The sequence below is a fragment of the Moschus berezovskii genome, chromosome X (genome assembly GCF_049115385.1).
Source record: "Moschus berezovskii isolate FMDL1 chromosome X, NW_MosBer_1.0, whole genome shotgun sequence".
Classification (NCBI taxonomy): Eukaryota; Metazoa; Chordata; class Mammalia; order Artiodactyla; family Moschidae; genus Moschus; species Moschus berezovskii.
The window spans coordinates 2970624-2997069 of NC_142488.1; the positions used below are offsets into that span (position 1 = coordinate 2970624).

The window sequence follows — 26446 nt, forward strand, 5'->3', positions numbered from 1 at the left end:
TTCCCTTTCTTTGGGATTGGAATGAAAACTGACCTTTTCCAGTCCCGTGGCCCCTGCTGAGTTTCCCAATTTGCTGGCAATTGAGTGCAGCACTTTCACAGCATCATCTTTCAGGATTTGAAATAGCTCAATTGGAATTCCATCATCTCCCTAGCTTTGTTCGTAGTGATGCTTTCTAAGGCCCACTTAACTTCCCATTCCAAGATGTCTGGCTCTAGGTGAGTGATCACGCTATCGTGATTATCTTCGTCATGAAGATCTTTTTTGTACAGTTCTTCTGTGTATTCTTGCCACCTCTTCTTAATATCTTATGCTTCTGTTAGGTTCATACCATTTCTGTCCTTTATCGAGCCCATCTTTGCATGAAATGTTCCTTTGTTATCTCTAATTTTTTTGAAGAGATCTCTTGTTTTTCCTATTCTGTTGTTTTCCTCTATTTCTTTGCATTGATCGCTGAGGAAGGCTTTCTTATCTCTCCTTGCTATTCTTTGGAACTCTGCATTCAGATGCTTATATCTTTCCTTTTCTCCTTTGCTTTTTACTTCTCTTCTTTTCACAGCTATTTGTAAGGCCTCCTCAGGCAGCCGTTTTGCTTTTTTGCATTTCTTTTCCATGGGGATGGTCTTGGTCCCTGTCTCCTGTACAATGTCATGAACCTCCATCCATATTTTATCAGGCACTCTATCTATCAGATCTAGTCCCTTAAATCTATTTCTCACTTCCACTGTATAATCATAAGGGATTTGATTTGGGTCATATCTGAATGGTCTAGTGGTTTTCCCTACTTTCTTTAATTTAAGTATGAATTTTGCAATAAGGAGTTCATGATCTGAGCCACAGTCAACTCCCGGTCTTGTTTTTGCTAAATGTATGGAGCTTCTCCATCTTTGGCTACAAAGAATATAATCAATCTGATTTCGGTTTTGACCATCTGGTGATGTCCGTGTGTAGAGCCTTCTCTTGTGTTGTTGGAAGAGGGTGTTTGCTATGACCAGTGCGTTCTCTTGGCAAAACTCTATTAGCCTTTGACCTGCTTCATTCCGTCCTCCAAGGCCAAATTTGCCTGTTACTCCAAGTGTTTCTTGACTTCCTACTTCTGCATTCCAGTCCCCTATAATGACAAGGACATCTTTTTTGGGTGTTAGTTCTACAAGGTCTTGTATGTCTTCATAGAACCGTTCAACTTTGGCTTCTTCAGCGTTACTGGTTGGGGCATAGGCTTGGATTACTCTAATATGGAATGGTTTGCCTTGGAAATGAACAGAAAGATATAACTTTAGGTATGCTTTTTCTAGTAGCCATATATGAATGTGACAGTTGGACTATAAAGAAAGCTGAGTGGTGAAGAATTAATTCTTTTGAACTGTGGTGTTGGAGAAGCCTCTTGAGAGTCCCTTGGATGGCAAGGAGATCCAACCAGTTCAACCCAAGGAAATCAGTCCTGAATATTCAATGGAAGGACTGGTGCTGAAACTGATATTCCAATACTTTGGCCACCTGATGTAAAGAGCTGATTCATTGGAAAAAACCCAGATGTTGGGAAAGATTGATGGCAGGAGGAGAAGGGGACGACAGAGGATGAGATGCTTGAATGGCATCACAGATTCAATGGACATGGGTTTGTTTGGACACCGGGTGTTGGTGATGGACAGGGAGGCATGGCTTGCTGGGGTCAATGGGGTCGCAAAGAAGTGGACACGTCTGAACGACTGAACTCAACTGATAATATTTGAATTGTGTTGATGTTTTACAGAAGCTAAATAAAATCTTAATATATCTCTTACAAATCTGTGAGCAAGGAAAGTAACTCAATGTGAAGAAATTTTGAGGAAATTATGCAAATGAAGCAGGAGTTTTGAGTGAACTTGTAGAAAGGCTTCTGCTCTTTAGGATCTCTCCAGATATTATACAACTTAGAAGTTAAAATTATGCTGAAACTATTACGTTACCAAAGGTTTGTGGATAAGGAACCCCAAAATGGGTTTTGTACTTGATCACTCAGCACTGAGTAAATTTAAAGCAAGTTTAATTGAATAAATGAAATTTTAAAGTAAGCAGATGCAAAATGTAAATTTGTTTTTCTTTTTAAAAAGGGAAGTTTTCTAAAGATTTCTGCTTTTGAAAGCAAATGTTGTTTCTTTACCTTTTTAAGTAATCTGTTCTGTATTTGCCTTTGAACTTTTTTATTATCACTTTGGCTTAGTAAATAACTTCTCTCACAGAGACCTATAAGCCTGTTGTGTTTAAAAATTTTTTTTTTTTTAGTTCTTTTGAAAAAATTCTCAAATCAAATTACCTCTATCTAACTTTGGGATGCTTCAAAGGGCCCCCAAAACACGCCAAGGGAGGTGTTTTCAGATGAGTAATAAATCTTAAGTTATATTGTAAATGATAGTTTAGAGAATATATGGAGTTCCTAAAAATCTGATATGTTCTGGTAGAATATTGTTAGTCATAATTCTAGATATCATCTGAAAGTGTCGTATATCACAGCAGCAACCAGGTTGGTTTGTCAATTGCATTGTAATCAGATTTAAGCTTGACTTCTGAAGTGTTTTCTCTTTATAGACGGCTATGGTTTTAATCTTATGCCTTTGGAGATATGCTTTCCATTCAAGAACAGTGATTAGAAAAAAGAATTTTGGATAAGCACAAGTTTCTGACATTCAGAGCATAATGCTGAACTGACTAAAAAAAAAAAAAAAAAAGAAAGACTTCCAATGGGAAGCCTGAAGTCTTCATTAAGCTGTTAACATAAACGAATCGCCAGTCCAGGTTCAATGAATGATACAGGATGCTCGGGGCTGGTGTACGAGAGGGATGGGATGGGGACGTGGGTGGGAGGGGGTTTCAAGATGGGGAACACATGTACACCTGGGGCAGATTCATGTCAATGTATGGCAAAACCAATACAATAATGTAAAGTAATTAGCCTCCAATTAAAATTTGAAAAATAAGAATTACTTACCCCTGAGTAAACTAGAACATATGGTGATAAATTTTATGATTTCTAGATAAAATTTACTAGTTTAAATCTGTATTTTCCAGGTGTAAGAAAAATCTTCTCTTAAAATAATTATGACTTATACTCACTTGGTAAATTAAAACTTTTGTGAGAAAAATTGAAACATTAATCTTTTTCTCTCTACCTAGTTGATTCTGCCAATATTTGCTTGTCTCAACCATTAAGCCATATAAAAATGTGTGTGGTCAATACAATGAAATTGCAGGTAGCTCATTAAATCAGTTATGCCTCCTTGGGTTGCTTGATTGTCGCAACTGGATTAAAATAGTTATACAACTATTGTTTAAGTTCGGTCTTTGTTTTCAAATCACGCCTTATGTTTCTCTGCTGAACTACATCACTGTCTGTGTTACTAGCTTCATTACTTATATCCTGTCTAATTTAAAAGTTTGTTGTCTCTTGCAGGAACGAATATGTAATCAGGCAATCCAAAATACGTCTGTGGCTAAACATTTTGAGGAAATCACATGTATAACATAAAATAATTGGAACAGTGTGATTCTAGCTATGGGAAGAAGCTACAAGGGAAGATGTCTTCTGGATTATAGTTAGACACAATCCAGGGATTTTTAAAAGTACTGCTGGCCCTCGTACAAAACATCACACCTGTAGTGGCTTAAAAAGAATACATGACTGGACTGGACAGAAACCAGCAAAAATCACTGAAATGAGACTTTCAGCACAGTGGGACAGAAGTTGATCACAAAGTGTCCTTCAGACATTGGTCACATACATGACCAAGAGGGGATCCTGAGAAATGGAACCGTCCATGGGGTCACAAAGAGTCGAACACGACTGAGAGACTGAACTGAACTGAGCATTAGTCGGTGAGCCCCGAGGAAGCAGAATACCTGTCACTCAGTATTCACCAGACTTCAGTCTGCATATGGTGAACCCTGAGGAAATGCTGAGATAGCTGGATTACAGTCCCCCAGGTGGCTGAGGCGCAGACAAAGGATGTCATTTCAATAAGCCCTGGCTTTTCAATCTTCACATATATAACTTGAGATGCTTCCATATCTTGAGATGCTGCCTTCTGGGTCTGAAGCAGTCTTTCTAAGTCTAGGCTTCTAGACCCTTTACAAAAAGGAACCAAAAGAAGACACATTCCAACATGTAAAACACTAAGCAGCAGTGGAGACACCCCCAGAAAGAGAAATCTGATAAAGCAGGATGGTCGTCACAACCTTTTCAACAAGACTTATGGAATGGGCTTAGAGAGGGAATAGTCGTAGAGAAGAGCCGGCTCTGACTGCATGTTGGAACTGCTCCTATTGACTTGCTTTCCGTCGCCATTGCTATCATAGCCATACATAATGGCCTGCTTCAGAGGACCCCGACCCTCTGCCTGGCTGTTAAACTAAAGTGCTTTTGTTCAGCTCACAGGGAGATAATCTGACCTTTCCCACCAGTGAAAGGAAGAGATGAGCACACCCCTTCCAAAGGATGGTCCTTGGGAGAGATGTTTTACAAGATTGAAGACCCTTTTTACTTTACTTCCTCCCTATCTCTTGCTCTCTGTTCTGTCTCTTGACTTGAGTCCCTCATTGCTTCTCTCCATTGGACCCTGACATGATGATTGTTTGGGGACATTAGTCTGCCATCTTCTCAGTCAGACAACTTTCTGAAAAAAGTCACATTGCTTGCCACAATAGCTCATCTCTCAGATTCTTTGGTCTGTTGGTGATACAACTAGAGAGTCAATGCACCATAACTAAAAATCGGCCATAATGAAACAAAGATTCCAAGTGCCTCAACTCAGGCCTGAAACAAACAAATAAACATGGAAATAAATATTTTTAAATGATCTTTTTGTTAATATAAACTATATATGCAATTATTTTCTTTGAATTAAAGTGGTCTCGTGGTTTATGATGTCAAATTAAATTCTAATTGCATTGGAACCTTCCTCATGAATGCTAGAGGGAACGTAGAGTTTTTGGTAGCCAAGCTCAATATCCTTCCACTGTTCAGATAGGAGTTGCACAATCTAAAATGTAAAAACAGGGGACTGGAACAAATTGGTGGATGAAAGGACGGGGAGACCACTTTCTCCCCCACAAATTCATCAAAAGAGAATCTGAGCGCTGAATAAATTCCACAAAACAACTTCTGAATGCTGGCAGAGGACATCAAGCACCCAGATAAGCAGGCCATTGTCTTCGAAAGGAGGTAGGAAAAAACATAAAAGATAAAAACAGAGACAAAAGAGGTAGGGACGGAGCTCCATCCTGGGAAGGGAGGCTTGAAAAAGAGAGGTTTCCAAACACCAGGAAACACTCTCACTGGTGAGTCTGTTGAGAGCATTGGAACCTCAGGGGACAACATAACTGGGAAGAAAAATAAATAAAAAATTAAAACCGACAGATTACGTGCCCAACGGTAACTCCCAGCGGAGAAGCAAGGCAGACACCCGCCTCCGCCATTAGCAAGCGGGGGCTCAGCTGGGAGGTGCGGGCTGCATTACTTAGAGTAAGGACCCGGCCTGAATGCCCCAAGAGCAATCTGAGAGAGATAATTGGATATTGCAAAGCAGACTGTGGGATATCTACCCCACAAAAAGGTGAAAAGCCCTAACCTAAGACTCCGCTAGGCCCGCCCACAGAACAGATGACTGAGCAGAGCTAGCTGGCTGCAGACAGCCTATCCCCCACCGAGACAGGCAAGGGAGGGCAACCAGAGCCAGAAGAGGGCAATCGCGGCCCCAGTGACGCATCGGATACCAAACTGCAAGCAGGCTTTGTTGCTAACCAAGACTTCTTGGGTTTCTGGCCGGTTGACATCCGCCTGAGAAAGTGCACCAGTTGTACACCCAGAAAACCAAGTGGCAGGGACCAGGGAGGCGATAAGTCACAGCAACCGCGCTCACCAAACACCTGGTCACCTGACCTGCTCACACTGGGGAAGGGCACAAAACGCAGGCCCAACCAAGTCTGTGCCTTTGTGGAGTACCCAAGTACCTGAACCTGAGACGCTCAGACCTGGGAAGTGCATGCAACCCAGGTCCCAACTCAGACAGTTCCTGGCAGAGCAAACTACAGCCTGTGCAGTGTAGACTGGGACAGCACACACGCCATGAGCGGGGGCAAACCCAGTGTGGCTGAGACACCGGGAGCACTCTCCACAGACGCCAGAGATACTTGTCTGAAGCGCTCCTTCCCCCCACAGCACGACTGAACAAGTGAGCCTTCAAAAGTGTCCATTACCGCCCCCTAGTGTCAGGGCAGAAATTAGACACTAAAGAGACCAGCAAACAGAAGCTAAAACACAGGAAACCACCTTGGAAATGACAGATAGAGAAGTCTAGAGGCTACTGCAAGAATAAGACTGAAAGCCAGAGGCAGGAGGCTTAAGTCCAAATCCAGAGAACACCAGAGAACTCCTGATTCCAGGGAACATTAATCGATAGGAGCTCATCAAACGCCTCCATACCTACACTGAAACCAAGCACCACCCAAGAGCCAACAAGTTCCAGAGCAAGACAAATTCTTCAGCAACACAGGAAAATAGTCCTGAGCGTCAATATACAGGCTGCCCAAAGTCACTCCAAACCAACTGACGTCTCATAACTCATTACTAGACACTTCATTGCACTCCAGAGAGAAGGAATCCAGCTCCACCCACCAGAACACTGAAACAACCTTCCCTAAACAGGAAACCTTGACAAGTCACCCGTCCAACCCCACACACAGCAAGGAAACTACATGATAAAGAGAACTCCACAAACTGCCAGAAGACGGAAAGGCAACCCCAAAAATAGCAATATAAGCAAGATGAAGAGGCAGAGAAATACCCAGCAACTAAAGGAACAGGATAAATGTCCACCAACCCAAGCAAAAGAAGAAGAGATAGGTAACAAATCATTCTGAATAATGATAGTGAAAATGATCCAAAATCTTGAAAACCAATTGGAGTTACAGATAAATAGTCTGGAGAAAGGATTGAGAAGATGCAAGAAAGATTTAACAAGGATCTAGAAAAAATAAAAAAGAATCAATATACAATGAATAATGCAATAGATGAGATCAGAAACACTCTGGAGGGAACCAACAGTAGAATATGGAGGCTGAAGATAGAATAAGTGAGTTAGAAGATAGAATGGTAGAGAGAAATGAAACAGAGAGGAAAAAAGAAAAATGAATTAAAAGAAATGAGGACAATCTCAGAGACCTCTGGGACAATGTTAAACGTCCCAACATCCGAAAAATAGGAGTCTAAGAAGAAGAAGACAAAAAGAAAGACCATGAGAAAATATTTGAGGAGATAAGAGTTGAAAATTTTCCTAAAGTGGGGAAGGAAATAATCACCCAAGTCCAAGAATCCCAGAGAGTCCCAAACAGGAGAAACCCAAGGCTAAATACCACAAGACACATATTAATCAAATTAACAGAGATGAAACACAAAGAACAAATGTTAAAAACAGCAAGGGAAAAATAACAAATAACACACAAGGGGATCCCCATAAGGATAAGAGCTGATCTTTCAACAGAAACTCGTCAGGCCAGGAGGGAATGGCAGGGCATACTTAAAGTGATGAAAGAAAATAACCTACAGCCCAGATTGCTGTACCCAGCAAGGATCTCATTCAAATATGAAAGGGAAATCAAAAGCTGTACAGACAAACAAAAGCTGAGAGAATTCAGCATCACCAAACCAGCTCTCCAGCAAATGCTAAAGGACCTTCTCTAGACAGGAAACACAGAAAGAGTGCATAAACTCAAACCCAAAATAATAAAGTAAATGGCAATGGGATCATACTTATCAATAATTACCTTAAACGTAAATGGGTTGAATGCCCCAACCAAAAGACAAGGAATGGCTGAATGGATACAAAAACAGGAACCCCATATATGTTGTCTACAAGAGACCCACATCGAAACGAGGGACACATACAGACTGAAAGTGAAGGGCTGGAAAAAGATATTCCAGGCAAATAGAGACCAAAAGAAAGCAGGAGTAGCAATACTCATATCAGATAAAATAAACTTTAAAACAAAGGCTGTGAAAAGAGACAAAGAAGGACACTACATAATGATAAAAGGATCAATTCAAGAAGAAGTTATAACAATTATAAATATATACGCACCCAACATAGGAGCACCACAATATGTAAGAAAAATGTTAACAAGAATGAAAGGGGAAATTAACAATAACACAATAATAGTGGGAGACTTTAATATCCCACTCACACTGAACTAAACAGAAAATTAATAAGGAAACACAAACGTTAAATGATACAATAGACCAGTTAGATGCAATAGATATCTATAGGACATTTCAGCCCAAAACAAAGAATTTCCCCTGCTTCTCAAGTGCCACGGAACCTTCTCCAAAATAGATCACATCCTGGGCCATAAATCTAGCCTTGGTAAATTCAAAACAATTGAAATCATTCCAAGCATCTTTTCTGGCCACAATGTAGTAAGACTCGATTTCAATTACAGGAGAAAAACTATTAAAAATTCCAACACATGGAGGCTGAACAACATGCTGCTGAATAACCAACAAATCACAGAAGAGATCATAAAAGAAATCAAAATATGCATAGAAACAAATGAAAATGAAAACACAACCACCCAAAACCTGTGGGACACTCTAAAAGCAGTGCTAAGGGGAAGCTTCATAGCTATACAGGAATACCTCAAGAAACAAGAAAAAAAGTCAACTAAGTAACCTAACTCTACCCATAAGGCAACAAGAAAAGGAAGAAATGAAGGACCCCAGGGTTAGTAGAAGGAAAGAATTCTTAAAAATTAGGGCAGAAATAAATGCAAAAGAAACAAAAGAGACCATAGGAAAAATCAGCAAAGCCAAAAGCTGGTTGTTTGAGAGGGTAAATAAAATTGACGAACCATTAGCCAGACTCATCAAGAAACAAAGAGAGAAGAACTAAATCAATAAAATTAGAAATGAAAATGGGGAAATCACAACAGATAGCGCAGAAATACAAACGATCATAAGAGACTAATATCAGCAATTATATGCCAATAAAATGGACAACTTGGAAGAAATGAACAAATTCTTAAGAAAAGTACAACTTTCCAAAACTGAAGCAGGAAGAAATAGAAAATCTTAATAGACCCATCACAAGCACGGAAATAAAAATGATAATCAGAAATCTTCCAGCAAACAAAAGCCCAGGTCCAGATGGCATCACAGCTGAATTCTGCCAAAAATTTAGAGAAGAGCTAACACCTATCCAACTCAAACTCTTCCAGAAAGTTGCAGAGGAAGGTAAACTTCCAAACTCATTCTATGAGGCCACCATCACCGTAATCCCAAAACCTGGAAAAGATTCCATGAAAAAAGAAAACTACAGGCCAATATCACTGATGAAGATAGAAATGCAAAAATCCTTCACAAAACGTTAGCAATCAGAATCCAACAACACATCAAAAAGATCATACATCATGACCAAGTGGACTTTAACCCAGGGATGCAAGTATTCTTCAATATCCACAAATCAATCAATGTAATACACCATATTAACAAAATGAAAAATAAAAACTATATGATTATATCAATAGATGCAGAGAAAGTCTTTGCCAAAATTCAACATCCATTTATGATAAAAACCCTCCAGAAGGCGGGAATAGATGGAACATTCCTCAACATAATAAAAGCTATATGTGACAAACCCACAGCAAACATTATCCTCAATGGTGAAAAATTGAAAGCATTCCCACTAAAGTCAGGAACAAGACAAGGGTGAGCACTCTCACCATTACAATTCGACATAGTTTTGGAAGTTTTGGCCACAGCAATCAGAGCAGAAAAAGACATAAAGATAATCCAAATTGGAAAAGAAGAAGTATAACTCTCACTGTTTGCATATGACATGATTCTCTACACAGAAAACCCTAAAGACTCTACCAGAAAACTACTACAGCTAATCAATGAATATACTAAAGTTGCAGGATATAAAATCAACACACAGAAATCCCTTGCATTCCTATACACTAATAATGAGAAAATAGAAAGAGAAATTAAGGAACACTTCCATTCACCATTGCAAAGAAAAGAATAAAATACTTGGGAATATATTGACCTAAAGAAACAAAAGACCTATATATAGAAAACCATAAAACACTGGTGAAAGAAATCAGAGAGGACACTGATAGATGGAGAAATATACCATGTTCGTGGATTGGAAGAATTAATATTGTGAAAATGAGTATACAACCCAAAGTAATCTATAGATTCAATGCAATCCCTATCAAGCTACCAACGGTATTTTTCACAGAGCTACAACAAATAATGTCACAGTTTGTATGGAAATACAAAAAACCTTGAATAGCCAAAGCAATCTTGAGAAAGAAGAATGGAACTGGGGGAATCAATCTGCCGGACTTCAGGCTCTACTACAAAGCCACAGTCATCAAGAAAGTATGGTACTGGCATAAAGACAGAAATATAGATCAATGGAACAAAATAGAAAGCCCAGAGATAAACCCATGCACCTATGGACACCTTATCTTTGACAAGGGTGGCAAGAATAGTCAATGGAGAAAAGACAATCTCTTTAACAAGTGGTGCTGGGAAAACTGGTCAACCACTTGTGAAAGAATGAAACGAGAACACTCCCTAACACCATACACAAAAGTAAACTCAAAATGGATGAAAGATCTAAATGTAAGACCAGAAACTATAAAATTCCTAGAGGAGAACACATGCAAAAACTCTCTGACATAAATCACAGCAGGATCCTCCATGACCCACCTCCTAGAATATTGGAAATAAAAGCAAAAATAAACAGATGGGACCTAATTGCAATTAAAAGCTTCTGAACAGAAAAGGAAACTAAAAGTACGGTGAAAAAAGAGCCTTCAGAATGGGAGAAAATAATAGCAAATGAAGAAACTGACAAAGAATTAATCTCAAAAATATACAAGCAGCTCCTGCAACTCAATTCCAGAAAAATAAACAACCCAATCAAAAAATGGGCCAAAGAACTAAACAGACATTTCTCCAAAGAAGACATACAAATGGCTAACAAACACATGAAAAGATGCTCAACATCCCTCATAATCAGAGAAATTCAAATCAAAACCACAATGAGGTACCATTTTTTGACAATCAGAATGGCTGCTAATCAAAAGCCTACGTGCAATAAATGCTGGAGAGGGTGTGGAGAAAAGGGAATCCTCTTACACTGTTGGTGGGAATGCAAACTAGTACAGCCACTGTGGAGAACAGTGTGGAGATTCCATAAAAAACTGGAAATAGAACTGCCATATGATCCAGCAATCGCACTCCTGGGCATACACACTGAGGAAACCAGAAGTGAAAGAGACATGTGTACTCCAATGTTCATCGCAGCACTGTTTATAATAGCCAGGACATGGAAGCAACCTAGATGTCCATCTGCAGACGAATGGAAAAGAAAGCTGTGGTACATATACACAATGGAGTATTACTCAGCAATTAAAAAGAATACATTTGAATCAGTTCTAATGAGGTGGAGGAAACTGGAGCCTATTATATGGAGTGAAGTAAGCCAGAAAGAAAAACACCAATACAGTATACTAACTCATATATATGGAATTTAGAAAGATTATAATGGTAACCCTATACTCGAGACAGCAAAAGAGACTCAGATGTATAGAACAGTATTTTGGACTCTGTGGGAGAGGGCGAGAGTGGGATGATTTGTGAGAATGGCATTGAAACATGTATATTATCATATGTGAAACGAATCGCCAGTCCAGTTTCAGAGCATGATACAGGATGCTCGGGGCTGGTGTACTGGGATGAACCAGAGAGATGGGATGGGGAGGGAGGTTGGAGGGGGTTTCAAGATGGGGAACACATTTATACCCGGGGCAGATTCATGTCAATGTATGGCAAAACGAATACAATAATGTAAAGTAAAGAAAAAAATAAACAAACCTTTAACCCAATTGGGGGGAGGGAGTGTAAAAACTGCTATCAGAGAAAACAGACAAGAAAGACAAAATTAATATACTGGGAGATTGAGGCTTCATCGATACAGTAATGTGGATAAATTTGTGAAGGAGACATAGCAAGCCTAGCTTTAGCATTATTTTTGAGTGGTTGCAGAGTCAGCATCTGAGTAAGACGGTTGTCCATCTATGATTAGATTAACTGTATTTTGAGCACTGTTCATGACATAGTTTGTATTAAAGGCTGTATGACTTCTTTTTGGTAGAAAACAGTAGGATTTTTTGTTTAACGAATTACCTTATGAGTGGCAATTTTCTGTTTTTAGTTTTTTTTTTTTTTTAAATTGGATAATGCTTTGCCATGTTATCTTCACACCTGGTATACAGCAAGCTAATCAGTCAAAACGGTCCTCACATCACCTCTCTTTGGAGCCGGTCCACTCACTCTATCCCACTCCCCTAGGCTGTCATAGAGCACATGGCTGGGCTCCCTGTGTGAAAGCAACTTCTCAGCAGCTTGGCAGGGAAGGAGCGGAGACTCAGATACAGAGAACAGACTTGAGAACACAGGGAGGGGAGGAGAGCGTGAGATGAACAAAAGACAACAGGATTTTCACAGCTGTTAAAACTAACTGATGTTTAATTTCCCTGGATGGGCAGACGGTGAGGCCTGCCTGAGATGCGATGGTCTTTGGATACATTCCGAGGGGACACATGTTGGTGGGAACCCAAAAGAAAAACCTGAAAATGCTGGGGTTGCAGAGGTAGAGATGGAAGGGTGATGATGGGAAGATAAGGAGTGCTAGCTGGGATCACATCCCTGCTTGAAATATTCTGATTCAGGGACTTTCCTGGTGGTCCAGTGGTTATCATCCTAAACTTCCGCTTTGCTGGGTATAGGTTCTGTTGCTAGTTGGACAAGTAAGAACCTGCATGCTGCTGGGTGCAGCCAAAAGAGACAAACAGATAAAAAATCAAATTATTATCTGGATCGAAGACCAAAGAGAGGGAACCATTTTAGGGTCTTTTGAGACACGAAAGCCTTCAATCACCCAGATTTCACAGCCAAAAAGTACAAGATACTATACAGAGGAGTGTGTGAATGAAAGACAAAAAATGACATGGCAACCAAAAGAAAAGAATGAAGATAAAAGATAATACTGTTGTTCTACGTAAAGTTGGAAAGGATCAACTGAAGAAGTGAGCTGAAGACATTCTTGAGCAAGGTTCAATCAAGGAATAGGACTCTCAGCTCTGATTTGTCCCAGGAGCAGTCAGTACTGGGTGAGCCCTCTGGGGATTGTCCCCCAGCTGACTTGGGGATCCTGAAACTCCCTGTTTCTTCATTTCTATACTCAGAACAAGACTAATCTTTTAATGTATCTATTTGATAAATCGCTCTCAATGAAGATAAACATAAGCAAAAATTTGATCAAAAATACAAAACAATAGATTCTTTCATATGAAGCTAGGAAAATAACTAGATGAATAGAGTTAGGAAATTTACTTTTCCCATTTAAACTCTAAGAATGATGAGAACTACTATCCTGCCTTTTCACTCACCTGGAGAAACAACTTTGTCAGTGATAAGGTGGGTAAACAGTGTCTTGGAAAGGAATAATGAAAATGAATTTTTGACATGCCAAGAGGGAATTGAACCCTTCCTGCAGTGTTTGTAACAGATGGTGCCCACTGAGCCCAGAACCTGAAGGTACTGGGCATTAGTATAAGGTTAAGGGCATTTGAATGGATCTTCCTCTTAGAAGTTAGGAGGAAAGAGCCAACTATGGGACAGGAAGAGGCGATAAATGCTTTCTGCTGACATGCTCCTCATTTTGAGAAACAGGAGGCTTTTCAAGGATAACTTACAAAACGGATTTTCCTTGACTAACCCACACAGTCAATATTGACTTTTACATAATACATTTTAAACACTCTCCTCTGTTAAGTGAACAACATGGCGGGGGGGGGGGGGTTCAGGCGATATGTACCTTGGACAGCTCATCCTATTTTCGATCTCTGGATATAAAGAAAAATAAATATTCCTGACCTTGAAATTGTCACTTGTGTACTGTGATTTCTCACTTATTCATAAGCTTCTCTTGAAACAAATCTCATTATGAAAATGACAAAATGCCAGATCCACATAAGCTTCTCTTCAGATTAATCTCATTATTAAAATGACAGAGAGTCAGAAAAGCTTATCTCTACCAACCAGGAAACTGAAGATGACATCTATGTAACTTTGATTGTATGAGAAACAATCATTGGTTCGTGATGCATCAAGCCAGCAGATGCACGCTATAAAAGAGGCACCGGTTTCACATCCTCTCCAACCACTGGGACACCCTCAGCTTCTACAGAAGGAGAGACAGCGAGATGAAGGTTCTGCTGCTCGGTGTTGCCCTTGGTCTGCTTTATGCAGGCCAAGGTGAAGCTCAGCTACTTCTCGTACCGGTACCAGGGGTGGTGCAGGCTGGGAGGAGGTCCTGGGGAATATGTGTGCGCGTGTCCCTTTTGAGGTTTGGTCGTGTGGATCCCTAAGTCTGGCCATGTCGGTGGGACTCAAAGTTGCTTCGTTCACTCTCTATATACCTGTTCTGCATGGCCTCCATGTCATCTTTGCCGTCTATTCGTTGGTCTCATGCTTGTTCACTGCTCTTGTAAAACAGAAGGAAGCTCACACGGCTGTTGGTAGGGCTCTTGCATTTGACAAGACAGCTCAAACTATGACGGTAATGCCTCAATTCCTTCCTTTGCACAGCTCAAGCTATCTCAGTAATATCTCAGTTCCTTCCTTTATGTGAGTTGAGTTTTCACATGATTTTATACCTAGGGCTGTGTCCATAAAGATAGGTAGCTTCTGCCCAGGTGAAAGGACAAGGTTAACTCCTGAGGGACCATGGAGGGCAGAAATTGCAGAGAAGGCCGAAGCTTCCTCACAGGAATTTGACTTTAGTTTTCAGGGGAATGGAAAACCCATTACATCGCAGCCAGTAACAAAGACAAGATTACTGAGGATGGGCCATTCCACATTTACGTACGTCATGTTCAGTTTCATCCAAATGACACAGCTGACATCGACTTCTATATCAAGTAAGTAAAAGTCACCCCGAAGGGGAAAAAAGACAACTCATAAGCTCTAGAGTCTGGTGGAGGGTGTGGCTTCTCCATCTGCAGGGAACTCTCTGGATGATGTTGAGAGTGTAATGCCATGAGTTGTGGATGAGCAGGGTCTCAGAGCTGGGGTTCGGGCAGTTCACTTGTGAGCCTCCAAGGGAAGTCCTGGTGCTTTTGCTTAGAAGAGGGTGGGAGTTCCAGAAGCTCCACTGGCATCAACTCATTAAAGGAAAGAGGGACTCGGCAGCAGGAAGAGGCTTGTGTCCTGACACCAACCATGGGCTTGAACCCTTCCTGCAGAGTTTGTAAGAGACGGTTCCCACCGATCCCAGAACCAAGGGTACTGCTAACGCCTACAGTGAGCTCTGTTCTGTGGGGCTTCCTCATGAGACATTTCATCACCACTGAATTTACTAAAGTCCTCACAGCCCCAAATGATCATTCCAGCTGGTACTAGGGGTAAAGAACATGGATTTCTCCAGGCAAGAATTCTGGAGTGGGTTGCTATTCCGTTCTCCAAGGGGATCTTCCCGACCCTGGGATGGGATCCTAGTCTCCTGCATTGCAGGCAGATTCTTTACCACTGAGCCGAGATAGTATACATACAGTCAAATTATAACCACACATACAGAAACAGACTCACACAAACACACAGATATATATCACACACAAATATATATACATGTGTGTGTTGTCACTAATATTTTAAGAACACCCATTATCATCCTCTGCCGTCTTTACAATTTATGTGCCCTGTGTTTAACTGTTCACGTGGCCCCCCTATTTGAAATCGGCTTGACTGAAGTGTATTTATGTATAATCTGCACCTTTGTCGAGATCTTAATTCAATGAACTTTCATATATCTACAACTGTTCCATGAAGTCCACAGTCGAGATATAGAATTCTGGGCTTCCATGGTGGCTCAGGGGTTAAGAATCCGCCCACCAGTTTAGGAGACACAAGTTGAATCTCTGTTCGAGGAGGATCCCACATGCTGCAGAGAAACCAGGCAGTTGTGACCCAGCTGCTGAACCTGTGCTCTAGAGCCCATGTTCCTTAGCCCATGCTCCACAAAAGAAGTCACCAGAGTGACAAGCCTGAAATTCCAGAATAGCCCTCACTCACCACAACTAGAGAAAGACCTAGCAACAAAGACCTAGCACAGTCAAAAAATAAACATTAGGATTAAATATACATATATATGTATGTATAATTTCTCCATCACAACTCCTTTTCATCACTCATTATTCAACATCTACCCCTCAGGAAACAGGGAAGAACTGACCTTTTCTGGATCTTTTTAAGACAACGTTATGCACTCTGCATGATTTTCTCTGGTTTCTCTCACTGAACACAATGGCTTTAAAATGTAACTTTGTGTCTGCATGTACAGGGAGCTGTGTTTTTCACCCACATGAAAGGGCTTGGTTTGCAAATATATCATTTTGTATATTTGCAGCTTTTGGGAAATTGTTTTGTTCCCACCTTAAGGTTCTTTTCAGTAACTTCAGTGTATTTCTCAAAAGGCTGATAACTGTAAACGCAATTCACTTTGGATGTTCCTTTACAAGGAGTCTGTTCAACATTAATCCAATTCTTGTTATTTCCATTTTAATATTTGTTTCTTGTGCATTCCATGTGCCAAATATACTTTTTTTTTCATGTACATGCACAGAGACAATATAGGAAGTCACCCAAACTCTTCTGTTATGTAGATGACAATATATACTTAATATATATTATATATGTGTAATTTCCTTATATCATATAAGCATATCATGTGCACTTGTGTATTTGCTTGTGTGTCTGTATGTGTCAATGTGTAGACATTCACAGATGTGTCTTTAAAGCTTAATCCTTTTATGGTGTTGTGATGGACGAAGAGTGTGCCTTTTGAGAAAGTTAAAATTTTTCTTCTAACTCTTGGGGATATTTGGTTCTCATATTCTCTAATGAATCACTCCCAGGGTTGTGAGAACGTCCAAGGTCTGTCATGATGGCTGTTCCTCTCAGATATCAGAAACCGTATAAAAGAAAGGCTTATTCTTATTAGGTTTTCCTACAATAATAGACGTCTCCCTGTCTGTTGGCTTTAAACAAGACCTATATTGCATTTGAAGTTTATCTTTGGAACTACTAGTCAGATCCAATGTGCAGACAAACCATCCTTGTCACCTGATGGTTGCTTGATCCAAGACAACATATTTCCTCTCTGTGTTCCCATTGCTCACAGGTGCTAAGGTGACACAAGCGCAATCTGGGGTGTTATGCAAAAAGAAATTCTAACTACATACCGAATTTTGCTATTTTAATAAAACAACTGAATATATTTTTTCTTTAAGGTCAGACGGAGAATGCGTAAAACAACATGTCACAGGAGTAAGGCAAAAAAAATTAGTTTATGATGTTGAATGTAAGTATTTGATGTTGAATGTAAGAGTGTTTCACTGGGAGGAGTGTGTTTGGGTGGAAATCTTGGTCCTGACTTCCTTCAATTATCCCCATACACCTGCATTCTTCTCCTACTAACAATTAGAAGTCAAGGACTCTACCGTCTCCACACAACTGAGTTTTATCCAAAAAGACTGGAGCCAGACATCCCAGAGTGTGAAGTCAAGTAGGCCTTAGGAAATATTACTATAAAAAAGGCAGTGGAGTTGATGGCATTCCACCTGAGATATTTAAAATCTTAAAAGATATTGCTATTTTAAAATGCTGCACATAATATGTCAACAAATTTGGAAAGCTGAGCAGTGGCCACAGGACTGCGAAAGGTCTTTTCTCTTCTCATCCCAGAGAAGGGCAATGTCAAAGAATGTTAACTACCATACGGTCATGCAAATTTCACATTCTAGTCAGTTTATGCTCCAAATCCTTCAAGCTGGGCTTCAGTAGCACGTGAACCGAGAATTTCCAGATGTGCAAGTTGGCTTTTGAAGAGGCAGAGGAACCAGAGATCAAATTGCCAACAGCTGCTGGATCATGGAGAAAGTAAGGGAGTTCCAGAAAAATACTAACTTCTGCATCACTGATTATGGTAAAATCTTTGACTAAAGGCTTGCCACAAACTGTGGACAATTCTTAAAGACATGGGAATACCAGAACACTTCACCTGTTTCTTAAGAAACCTGTATGCGAATCGAGAAGCAACAGTTAGAACTTCATAGGGAAAAATGCATTGGTTCCGAAGTGGGAAAGCAGTAGCTCAGGGCTGTATATTGTCACCCTGCTTACATAACTTATATGCAGAGTGAATCATGTGAAATGCCAGGCTAGACGAATCACAAGCTAGAATCGAGATTGCCAGGAAAAATATAAGGAGCCTCTGATATGCAGATGATACCACTCAAATGGCAGAAAGTGAAGAGGAACTAAAGAGCCTCTGAATGAGGGTGAGAGAGAAGAATGGAAAAGCAGCATTCAGAAAATGAAGACCATGGCATCTGGTTCCATTACTTCATGGCAAGTAGAAAGGGGAAAGTGTGGAAGCAGTGACAGTTTTTATTTTCATGGGCTCCAAAATCACTGCAGATGGTGACTGCAACCATGAATTTCAGAGACGCTTACTCCATGGAAGTAGAAGGTAAGTCAAACTTAAACAGTGCATTTAAAGGTAGAGATGTTGCTTTGCTGACAATAAACCATAGAGTCAAACCTATGATATTTCCAGTAGTCATGTATGGATGTGAGAGCAAAATGATCATGTGATGACTGGATCATAAAGAAGGCTGAGCACTGAAGAATTGATACTTTTGAACTGTGGTGCTCAAGAAGACTCTTGAAGTCCCTTGCACTGCAAGAAGATGAAACCAGTCAATCTTAAAGGAAACCAACCCTGAGTATTCATTGAAAGGACTGATGGTGAACCTGAAGCTCCAATCCCTTGGCCACCTGATAAAAGCCAACTTGTTGGAAAAGAACTCGATGTTGGGAAAGAATGAAGGCAAAAGGAGAATGGGGTGGCGGAGGATTAGATGGATAGATGGCATCGCCTTCATGATGGGCATGAATTTGAGCAAACAGAGAGATAGTGGAGAACAGAAGAGCCTGCTTTGTATAGTCATCAGATCACAAAGAGCCGGATGTGACCTAGCCACTGAACAATGAGAAAAACGAGACTAAGCACAGGTGTTGAATTGGTATTTTGTTCGGTTCTCACCGTGAACGTCCTGAATGTTCTTATGAAGGACTGATGTTGAAGCTGAAACTCCAATACTTTGGCCATCTGATGTGAAGAGCTGACTCATTTTAAAAGACCCTGATGCTGGGAAAGATTGAAGGCAGGAGGAGAAGGGGACGACAGAGGTTGTGATGGTTAGATGGCATCGCCAACTCAAAGGACATGAGTTTGGGTAAACTCCAGGAGTTTGTGATGAACAGGTATGCCTGGTGTGCTGCAGTCCATGGGGTTGCAAAGAGTCAGACATGACTGAGTCACTGAACTGAGACTGACTCGGTTCTCTCAGAAAATTTACAAGAGCCTTGTAAACTGACGTCTCAAGGTTCTGTCTTGAGTTTGTACATTGGGGTTGATCCTTAAGTCCTCCATGAGGGCTTTAAGCACCATTCCTAATTTTAAGTGGCTGAAGAGGTACATGTTTGATGAAAAATTGAATATATCCATAAGTGATCGCAACCCTTGCCTAAACAAATATTGGCACAGTTGCAAATGCAATGACTGCAAAGAAGTAAAACTTATGCCTGAAATATTTCCCCATACTTTTGTGGATAATTTCTAATAGTTGATGATTTTTAAATTATGCTCTCATATTCTTCAGTTCAGTTCACTTGCTCAGCTATGCATGACTCTTTGCAGCCCCACGGACTGCAGCACACGAGGTTTCCCTGTCCACCACAAACTCCGGAACTTGCTCAAACTTATGTCCATTGAGTCTGTGATGCCATCCAACCACTTCATCCTCTGTCATCCCCTTCTCTTCCTGCCTTCAATCTTTCCCAGCATCAAAATTCCCATATTAATTTTTTCCGTTGACTGAATTATGAATGCCTCCACTGTTATTGTTTCCCTTGTTTTTGAAATACTTTTTAGCTGGATTTTTACAGAGCAAATAAAAGAGAGAGAAACAGAATAGTTTGCCGTCTTGCACAGGGCACTTTCAAGAGCTAACCCCCAGGTGTGTTTTGTGGGGTGAGGTGTCTCACATCAAGCACAGCATAAACGGTGACCTTGACGGTGACCTGACTCCCAGAAGATAGATTTTCTCTCACTGTGCCATCGCTTCACAGCCAATTCAGTGATGCTGCTCTGCCCAGGTTGGTGAGGTCATGGCCAAGAACAGGTGGCCACTGATAATCTGAGGACATGCATTTTCAGGCTTAAATTATTCCAACGGGATCCAAGGTTCATGATCTCATGGTTGGCTTGGGCGTGTTGTACATAATTTTGTTGTTATGAGACGGTGAAGCAGTTTCAGCTGCTATTTTTTTTTTTTTCCTTCTCAAGCAGACTGATGATTTTCAGTAATTTAAACATTGAGGAGAGGTGTTTTCATATTTCAGGAACACAGTTGGGCAATTTTACATCCCATCTCGCTGAGTGATTGCAGGAGATGTGATGGAGGTCAGTAGAGACAGAATGGATGTAGATAGTTCAGAGGGGACATGCAGTAGGTCAGAGCTGCTTCTTGTCCAGGAACATGGGGAAGAGTGGACGGGCAGGTCAGAGAGGAGAGGGAGGACGGAGCTCACTGCCTGCACGTCCCCGCAGGTGAACTGTCTTCAGAAGAGCAGACACGGCGGTGGGCTCTGCCACACCCCAGACGGAGGGGGCAAAGGAAACAGAGAAACTAATGGAAGGTGCTCTGGAGGTTGCCTGGCACAGGCTAAGCACTCAGGAACACAGGCTTCTGAATGGGAGGCTGATTTTGGTCCAGAGAAATCAGTGCCCTGGCTGGGATAACAGGAATACAAAGGCTTTTCGAACTTTTGCTTGACAACACCTTTCATGCTATTGAAAGCACTTTTGGGGACTTCCCTGGTGATCCTGTGGATAAGACCCGGCCATCCAACTCAGGACTCATGATTGGATCCCTGGCCTGGGAGGATCCCGCACGCCGTGGGACCCAAAGCGCATGTGCCACAGCTCTGAGCAGGTGCTCTAGAGCCGGCGAACAGCAAAGACAGAGCCCACGCCTCCTAGAGTCTCTATTCGACCAAAGAGAAGCCTCTGCAACGAGAAGCCCATGTACCACAACTAGAGACTGGTCCCGTGGTCAACGCAAGTAGAGAAAGCCTGCAGACGGTGACGACGATTCAGAGTAGCAAAAAATTAATTGAAATTAGGTAAATTTAAAAAATACATCTATTGGTTTCTCTAGGACACAGGTTCTAGAAAGCATCTTAGTAAGACAGCAAGGAGTGACTGGTTAACTATAGGAAAAGGGAGAATGAGACAAAGTCTTGCCTGCTTTTCTTGCTGTTGTAACCACGGTAGCATTCAGCGCACCTATGGAGTGAGCCAAACATCAATACCGCACATGCCGTTCATAATGCGCTCAGTCTGTCACAGTACATCTAACTGACAACAAATGAACACGGAGTTGTTCATATGTATCTCTTCTCTCTCTCACAGATGCGGGTCAAAACGAAGTTGAAATTCTTCGATTCTCACTTAACACGATAACAGGACATATTCACAATGTGGATGAAGAAGGAAAAGAGACAGACATGGTTGCACTAATCGGTATGTATGACATTGTAAAATCCCCATTGCCATTGTCACCCCACGTGTCCATGTCAGAACTCTCGTTCAGAAAATCACGAGGTGTTGAGAATATTCACTATTCAGGTCTTCATATTCGTGTTCATGGACTTATGCATCCTGGAAGGTAACCTACTAGGAAATAGACGCCGAAAATAATTTTTACACATTTGAAAATAATCTCTACCTGTTGATATTTAAAAAATAATAAATTTTATAGAATATTTAAAAAAAATACGTCAACTAAGCTCAAGCCATGACTATAATGAGGCTGGCCTTAATTACATCATTTTATATCAGTTTTCCCATGCATTATAACCTCTGGATCAGAAACTTGTCAAATAAATCTCCATCCTGTTTAATTATCACAACGCACTCTTCTTATGAACAGTGACATGACCCCAAATGACCACACAGAATCACTGAGGTGAGTATACCATTGCGACAGTAGATGTCTATTTCAGAAAGGTAGTGTGTCGAATGGTTGGCTAAGGAGTAAATTATCTCCCAAGTGGTGTGTGATGGGGTTAATGTATCTCCACAATGGGAAAACATTGGGTCCAGAACAGGACAGGAGTGTTCTGGGATGCTGATAAAGAAGCAAGTCAGTTGCCTACTGTGATGGGTGATTTTCAAATTCATGGAGCTCCTGAAAGTCTTTTGGGGTCCTGCTGGAGATGCTAGTAGGGTTTAGTTACAGAATTAGAGGGAAATTAAATCTTAGGACCACAGATATCTGCAACATGGGACATGGAAACTGAGGCTGTCTTAAATTATACAGGTGGAGATCAGATTGGCACTTTCAATTCCTTGTTCTCTATGTTCAGAAATTTCTGTGTGTTCTAGGAGACAATATTCTCCTTTTTGCTTGGTGATTTTCAGGCAAAAGTGAACAGATTTCAAAAAGAGACTTTCGGAAGTTCAAAAAGGAGGCGAGTGACAAAGGGATTCCAGAAGAGAATATCGTGAATTTCACTGATAATGGTAATGAAAACATACTTTTTCCTGACTATATCATTCACCTGGGATGTAAATATCAGGAAACAAATCAACTTATTTAGAAATTTTTTTCCATAAATAATCTCATGTAGAATGGTTGTTGATGGTGGTTTAGTCTCTAAGTCATATCCAACTCTTGTAAGTCCATGGACTGTAGCCCGACAGACACCTCAGTCCATAGGATTTTCCAGGAAAGAATACTGGAGTGGGTTCACATTTCCTTCTCCAAGTCAACATTCAGACCCAGGGGTGGAACCTGGGTGTCCTGTACTGCAGGCAGATTCTTTATTGACTGAGCTACCAGGGAAGCTCGTCTTATAAAATACCTTAATCAAAAAAGAAAATAAATCTTAAAACTACTAGGAATGGTAGTAATCCAGAGGCTCTTTTATTTCTCCTATTTCGTTTATCTACAGATGAATGTTCAGCTTTAAGCCAACTTTTTCACTCTCCTCTTTCACTTTCATCAAGAGGCTCTTTGGTTCTTCTTCACTTTCTGCTGTAAGGGTGGTGCCATCCAGTACTATTACTTCATGACAAATAGAAAAAGTGTAAACAGTGACAGTTTTCATTTTCTTGGGCTCAAAAATCATTGTAGACACTGACTGCAGCCATAAAATTTAAAGATGCTTGCTCCTTGGAAGAAAAGCAATGGCAGTCCTAGACAGTGTAGTAAAAGGCGCAGAACTCACTTTCCCGACAAAGGTATGTGTAGTCAAAGTCATGAACAGAAGTGAGCTGCACCATAAGGAAGGCTGAACACCGAAGAACCGAAGCCTTTGAATTGTGCTGTTGGAGAAAACTCTTGAGAGTCCGTTGGACTTCAAGGAGACCAAACCAGTCAGTCCTAAAGGAAATGAATGCTAAATATTCATTGGAAGGACTGATGCTGAAGCTGAAGCTCCTATACTTTGACCCCCTCATTGGAAGAGCCTATTCAGTGTAAAAGACTCCGATGCTGGGAAACTGAAGGCAAAAGGAGAAGGGGGCGACAGAGTATGAGATGGATAAACAGCATCACCGCATCAAAGGACATGAATTTGACAAACTCTGGGAGACAGTGAAGGACAGAGGCCCCTGGTGTGCTAGTGTCCATTGAGGTGCAAAGATTCGGACACGATTTAGCGACTGAATGACCAGAACGGGCCTAAGCACAGGTGTAGAATTCATATTCCATAGGGTTCTCACATTTTCTCCTATTTCGTTTTACCACAGATGACTGTCCAGAGGAGTGAATAAAATTGACTTCAACACTTTCTGTAAGTAATCATCGTTCATTATTGTTGCCCCACCAGATAAATCAATAAGGACACATTGTTTTTTTGTGCCTAATGCCTAATAAGTGGCTTCAGTTGTGTCAGTCTTTGTATGACCCCATGGGCTTTAGTCCACCAGGCTCCTCTGACCATGGGATTCTCCAGGTGAAAATACTAGAGTTGGTTGCCATTCCCTTCTCCAGGAGTACTTCTCAACCTGGGGATCAAACAAGCCTTTTACATTCTCTTTATCAGCAGGTGCGTTCTTTACCACAAGCGCCTATTTCATACATGCCAAACGTTCCATGTAACAATTATTTGTCCCAATAACTTACATTCTAGCACTAGAGAGCTTTGCCTGTTACATTAGGTAATTTCTCTTTCCTTGAGACATACGCAATTACCAACTGTTTGCTTGATTATTGCTGAGCAGCTTTGGTGAGAGAGCCGTAACCTGTAGGAATTTGCAGACCAGACTCATCAGAGAGAAGCAGGAATCCCCACAAGTCGGTGCAAACTACTTAGTGTTCCCGTCAGTCCTGACCTGATAGTTGTCCACACACGTCTGTCCTCCAGGAACACCGGGATTAAACAGTGCTCACAGTTTCTCAAGACAGGGGTTTAATCTCACATGATTCTTACAGAATTTAAATACCTTCCAACCACACTGTCTGAAATATGCATTTGAATCATATTCGCCTTTAGAAGGTAATTTCTGTTACTGGGATCTTTAAGGTTTCAAAAGGAGGACAGCCTCAGAAAACAGCACTGATCTCAGCTAAAGTATGGCTTTAATTTCCTGTTGAGAAAAAAAAAAATGAAAGAAAAAAGGCAAAGACAAACACCAGCTTGCAGATGAATGTGATTTTAAAAATGCTACAAATGTTCAGTGGAATATTACTCAGCCATAAAAAGAATGAAATCATGCCATTTCCAGCAACATGGTTGGACCTACGGATTTTCATACTAAGTGAAGTAAGTCAGAAAGAAAAAGACAATGACATTATGTATCACTTATATACGGAATCAAAAATAAGAGATGGAGGAGGCTATATACAGCACAGAAATAGACTCACAGACATAAAGAACAGATGTTGTTGCAAAGGGGACAGGATTTGGGAAAGATATAGATCAGGAGTTTGAGTCAGCAGAGGTAAACTATTACAAACAGGATGTATAGAGAACAAGGTCCAACCGCATAGCTCAGGGGACTAAATGCAATACTCTGTAAAAACCTAAATTGGAAAATAATCTGAAAAAGACTCAATATTAATATATTTTGTATACTTTAATCAGGCTTCAGTACCCCTGAAATTAATATACTGTTAATCACCTGTATTCCAAAATGAAATTTAAAGAAAAATATTAGTTCTTGAAGACCCAAAAGATAAAATTTGTGAAATAAAAGAATGTAACTCAACCACATTGACAGTAAAGCACCTTTAGATGCAGCATGCATTCTGAAATTATTACTCCTCAAACCAATCCCAAATGGAAAATCCTCCACCATTTGTACATTCTGGGGAAAATACCACAGGGAACTTTCCATCTCAGAGATGTCCACCAGGATTCTGTCCACTGGATCCCCTAGCAGCTCCTGTACCCTGGACAGCCTGCTGCCTGAGGCTCAACCCTGACAGCCATCACTCAGTCACCTTTACTAAGCTTTTGATCCTGTTTTATTCACCTACAGAGTCGCTGAGACCAGACACATCCTCCTCTGCGTGGAATCCAGATCAACAACACAGATGACTTTCCTGCTTCCTGATTAACAGGATCCTTCTCTCTTCACACTCACACTCTCTTTCCCATCACATTTCTCCTGCTCACTGGTCATGTGCTGTCTGGTGGGATTTGATTTCTGAAGGTTTAAATAAATTGATTTAATATCTGCCCTGCAAATGTGTGTCTGTGCAAAAGTCACTTGATTTCAAACACACAATTTTCCACTTTAAATATCCAGGAAATGTGAAAGCCGCTCGGTCAAGTCCGAGTCTTTGGGACCCCATGGACTATATAGTCCATGGAATTTTCCAGGCCTGAATACTGGAATTGGCAGCCTTTGTCTTCTCCAGGGTATCTTCCCAAACCAGGGACTGAACCCAGGTCTTCATCATTTCAGGTGGATTCTTTACCAGCGACCAGGGAAACCCCAGGCAACTGTACCTTTAATCGGACAGGTGATCATCAAAGGCAATTCTGATGACGGTTTGATAAAGATGCATTCGGGTGTCCAGGAGAGAGGGAGAAAAAAAGACTAAACAACCATGGGACAGGAGACAGGGGACAGGATCTCCCCCTGTCCTTATAGATGCAATTAAGACTACACACCTCTTCGATGCAATGAAACTACCCAAAGTAGTGGCAGTAATACTCCGCTGGGGCCATCAAATGGATGATTCTGACATATCAAATGGAAAA

General features: G+C 40.9%; 1 protein-coding gene across 1 annotated transcript; it reads left to right on the forward strand.

The window, feature by feature from the left end:
- Window positions 1-14259: 14259 nt before the first annotated feature.
- Window positions 14260-25919, forward strand: LOC129564536 (odorant-binding protein-like). The gene is made up of 7 exons (XM_055438611.2): window positions 14260-14385; window positions 14888-15024; window positions 17392-17462; window positions 21642-21752; window positions 22653-22754; window positions 23985-24028; window positions 25719-25919. The coding sequence occupies exons 1-6, from the start codon at window positions 14308-14310 to the stop codon at window positions 24002-24004; spliced, it is 519 nt and encodes a 172-aa protein (XP_055294586.2). The 5' UTR covers window positions 14260-14307; the 3' UTR covers window positions 24005-24028; window positions 25719-25919.
- Window positions 25920-26446: the final 527 nt, after the last annotated feature.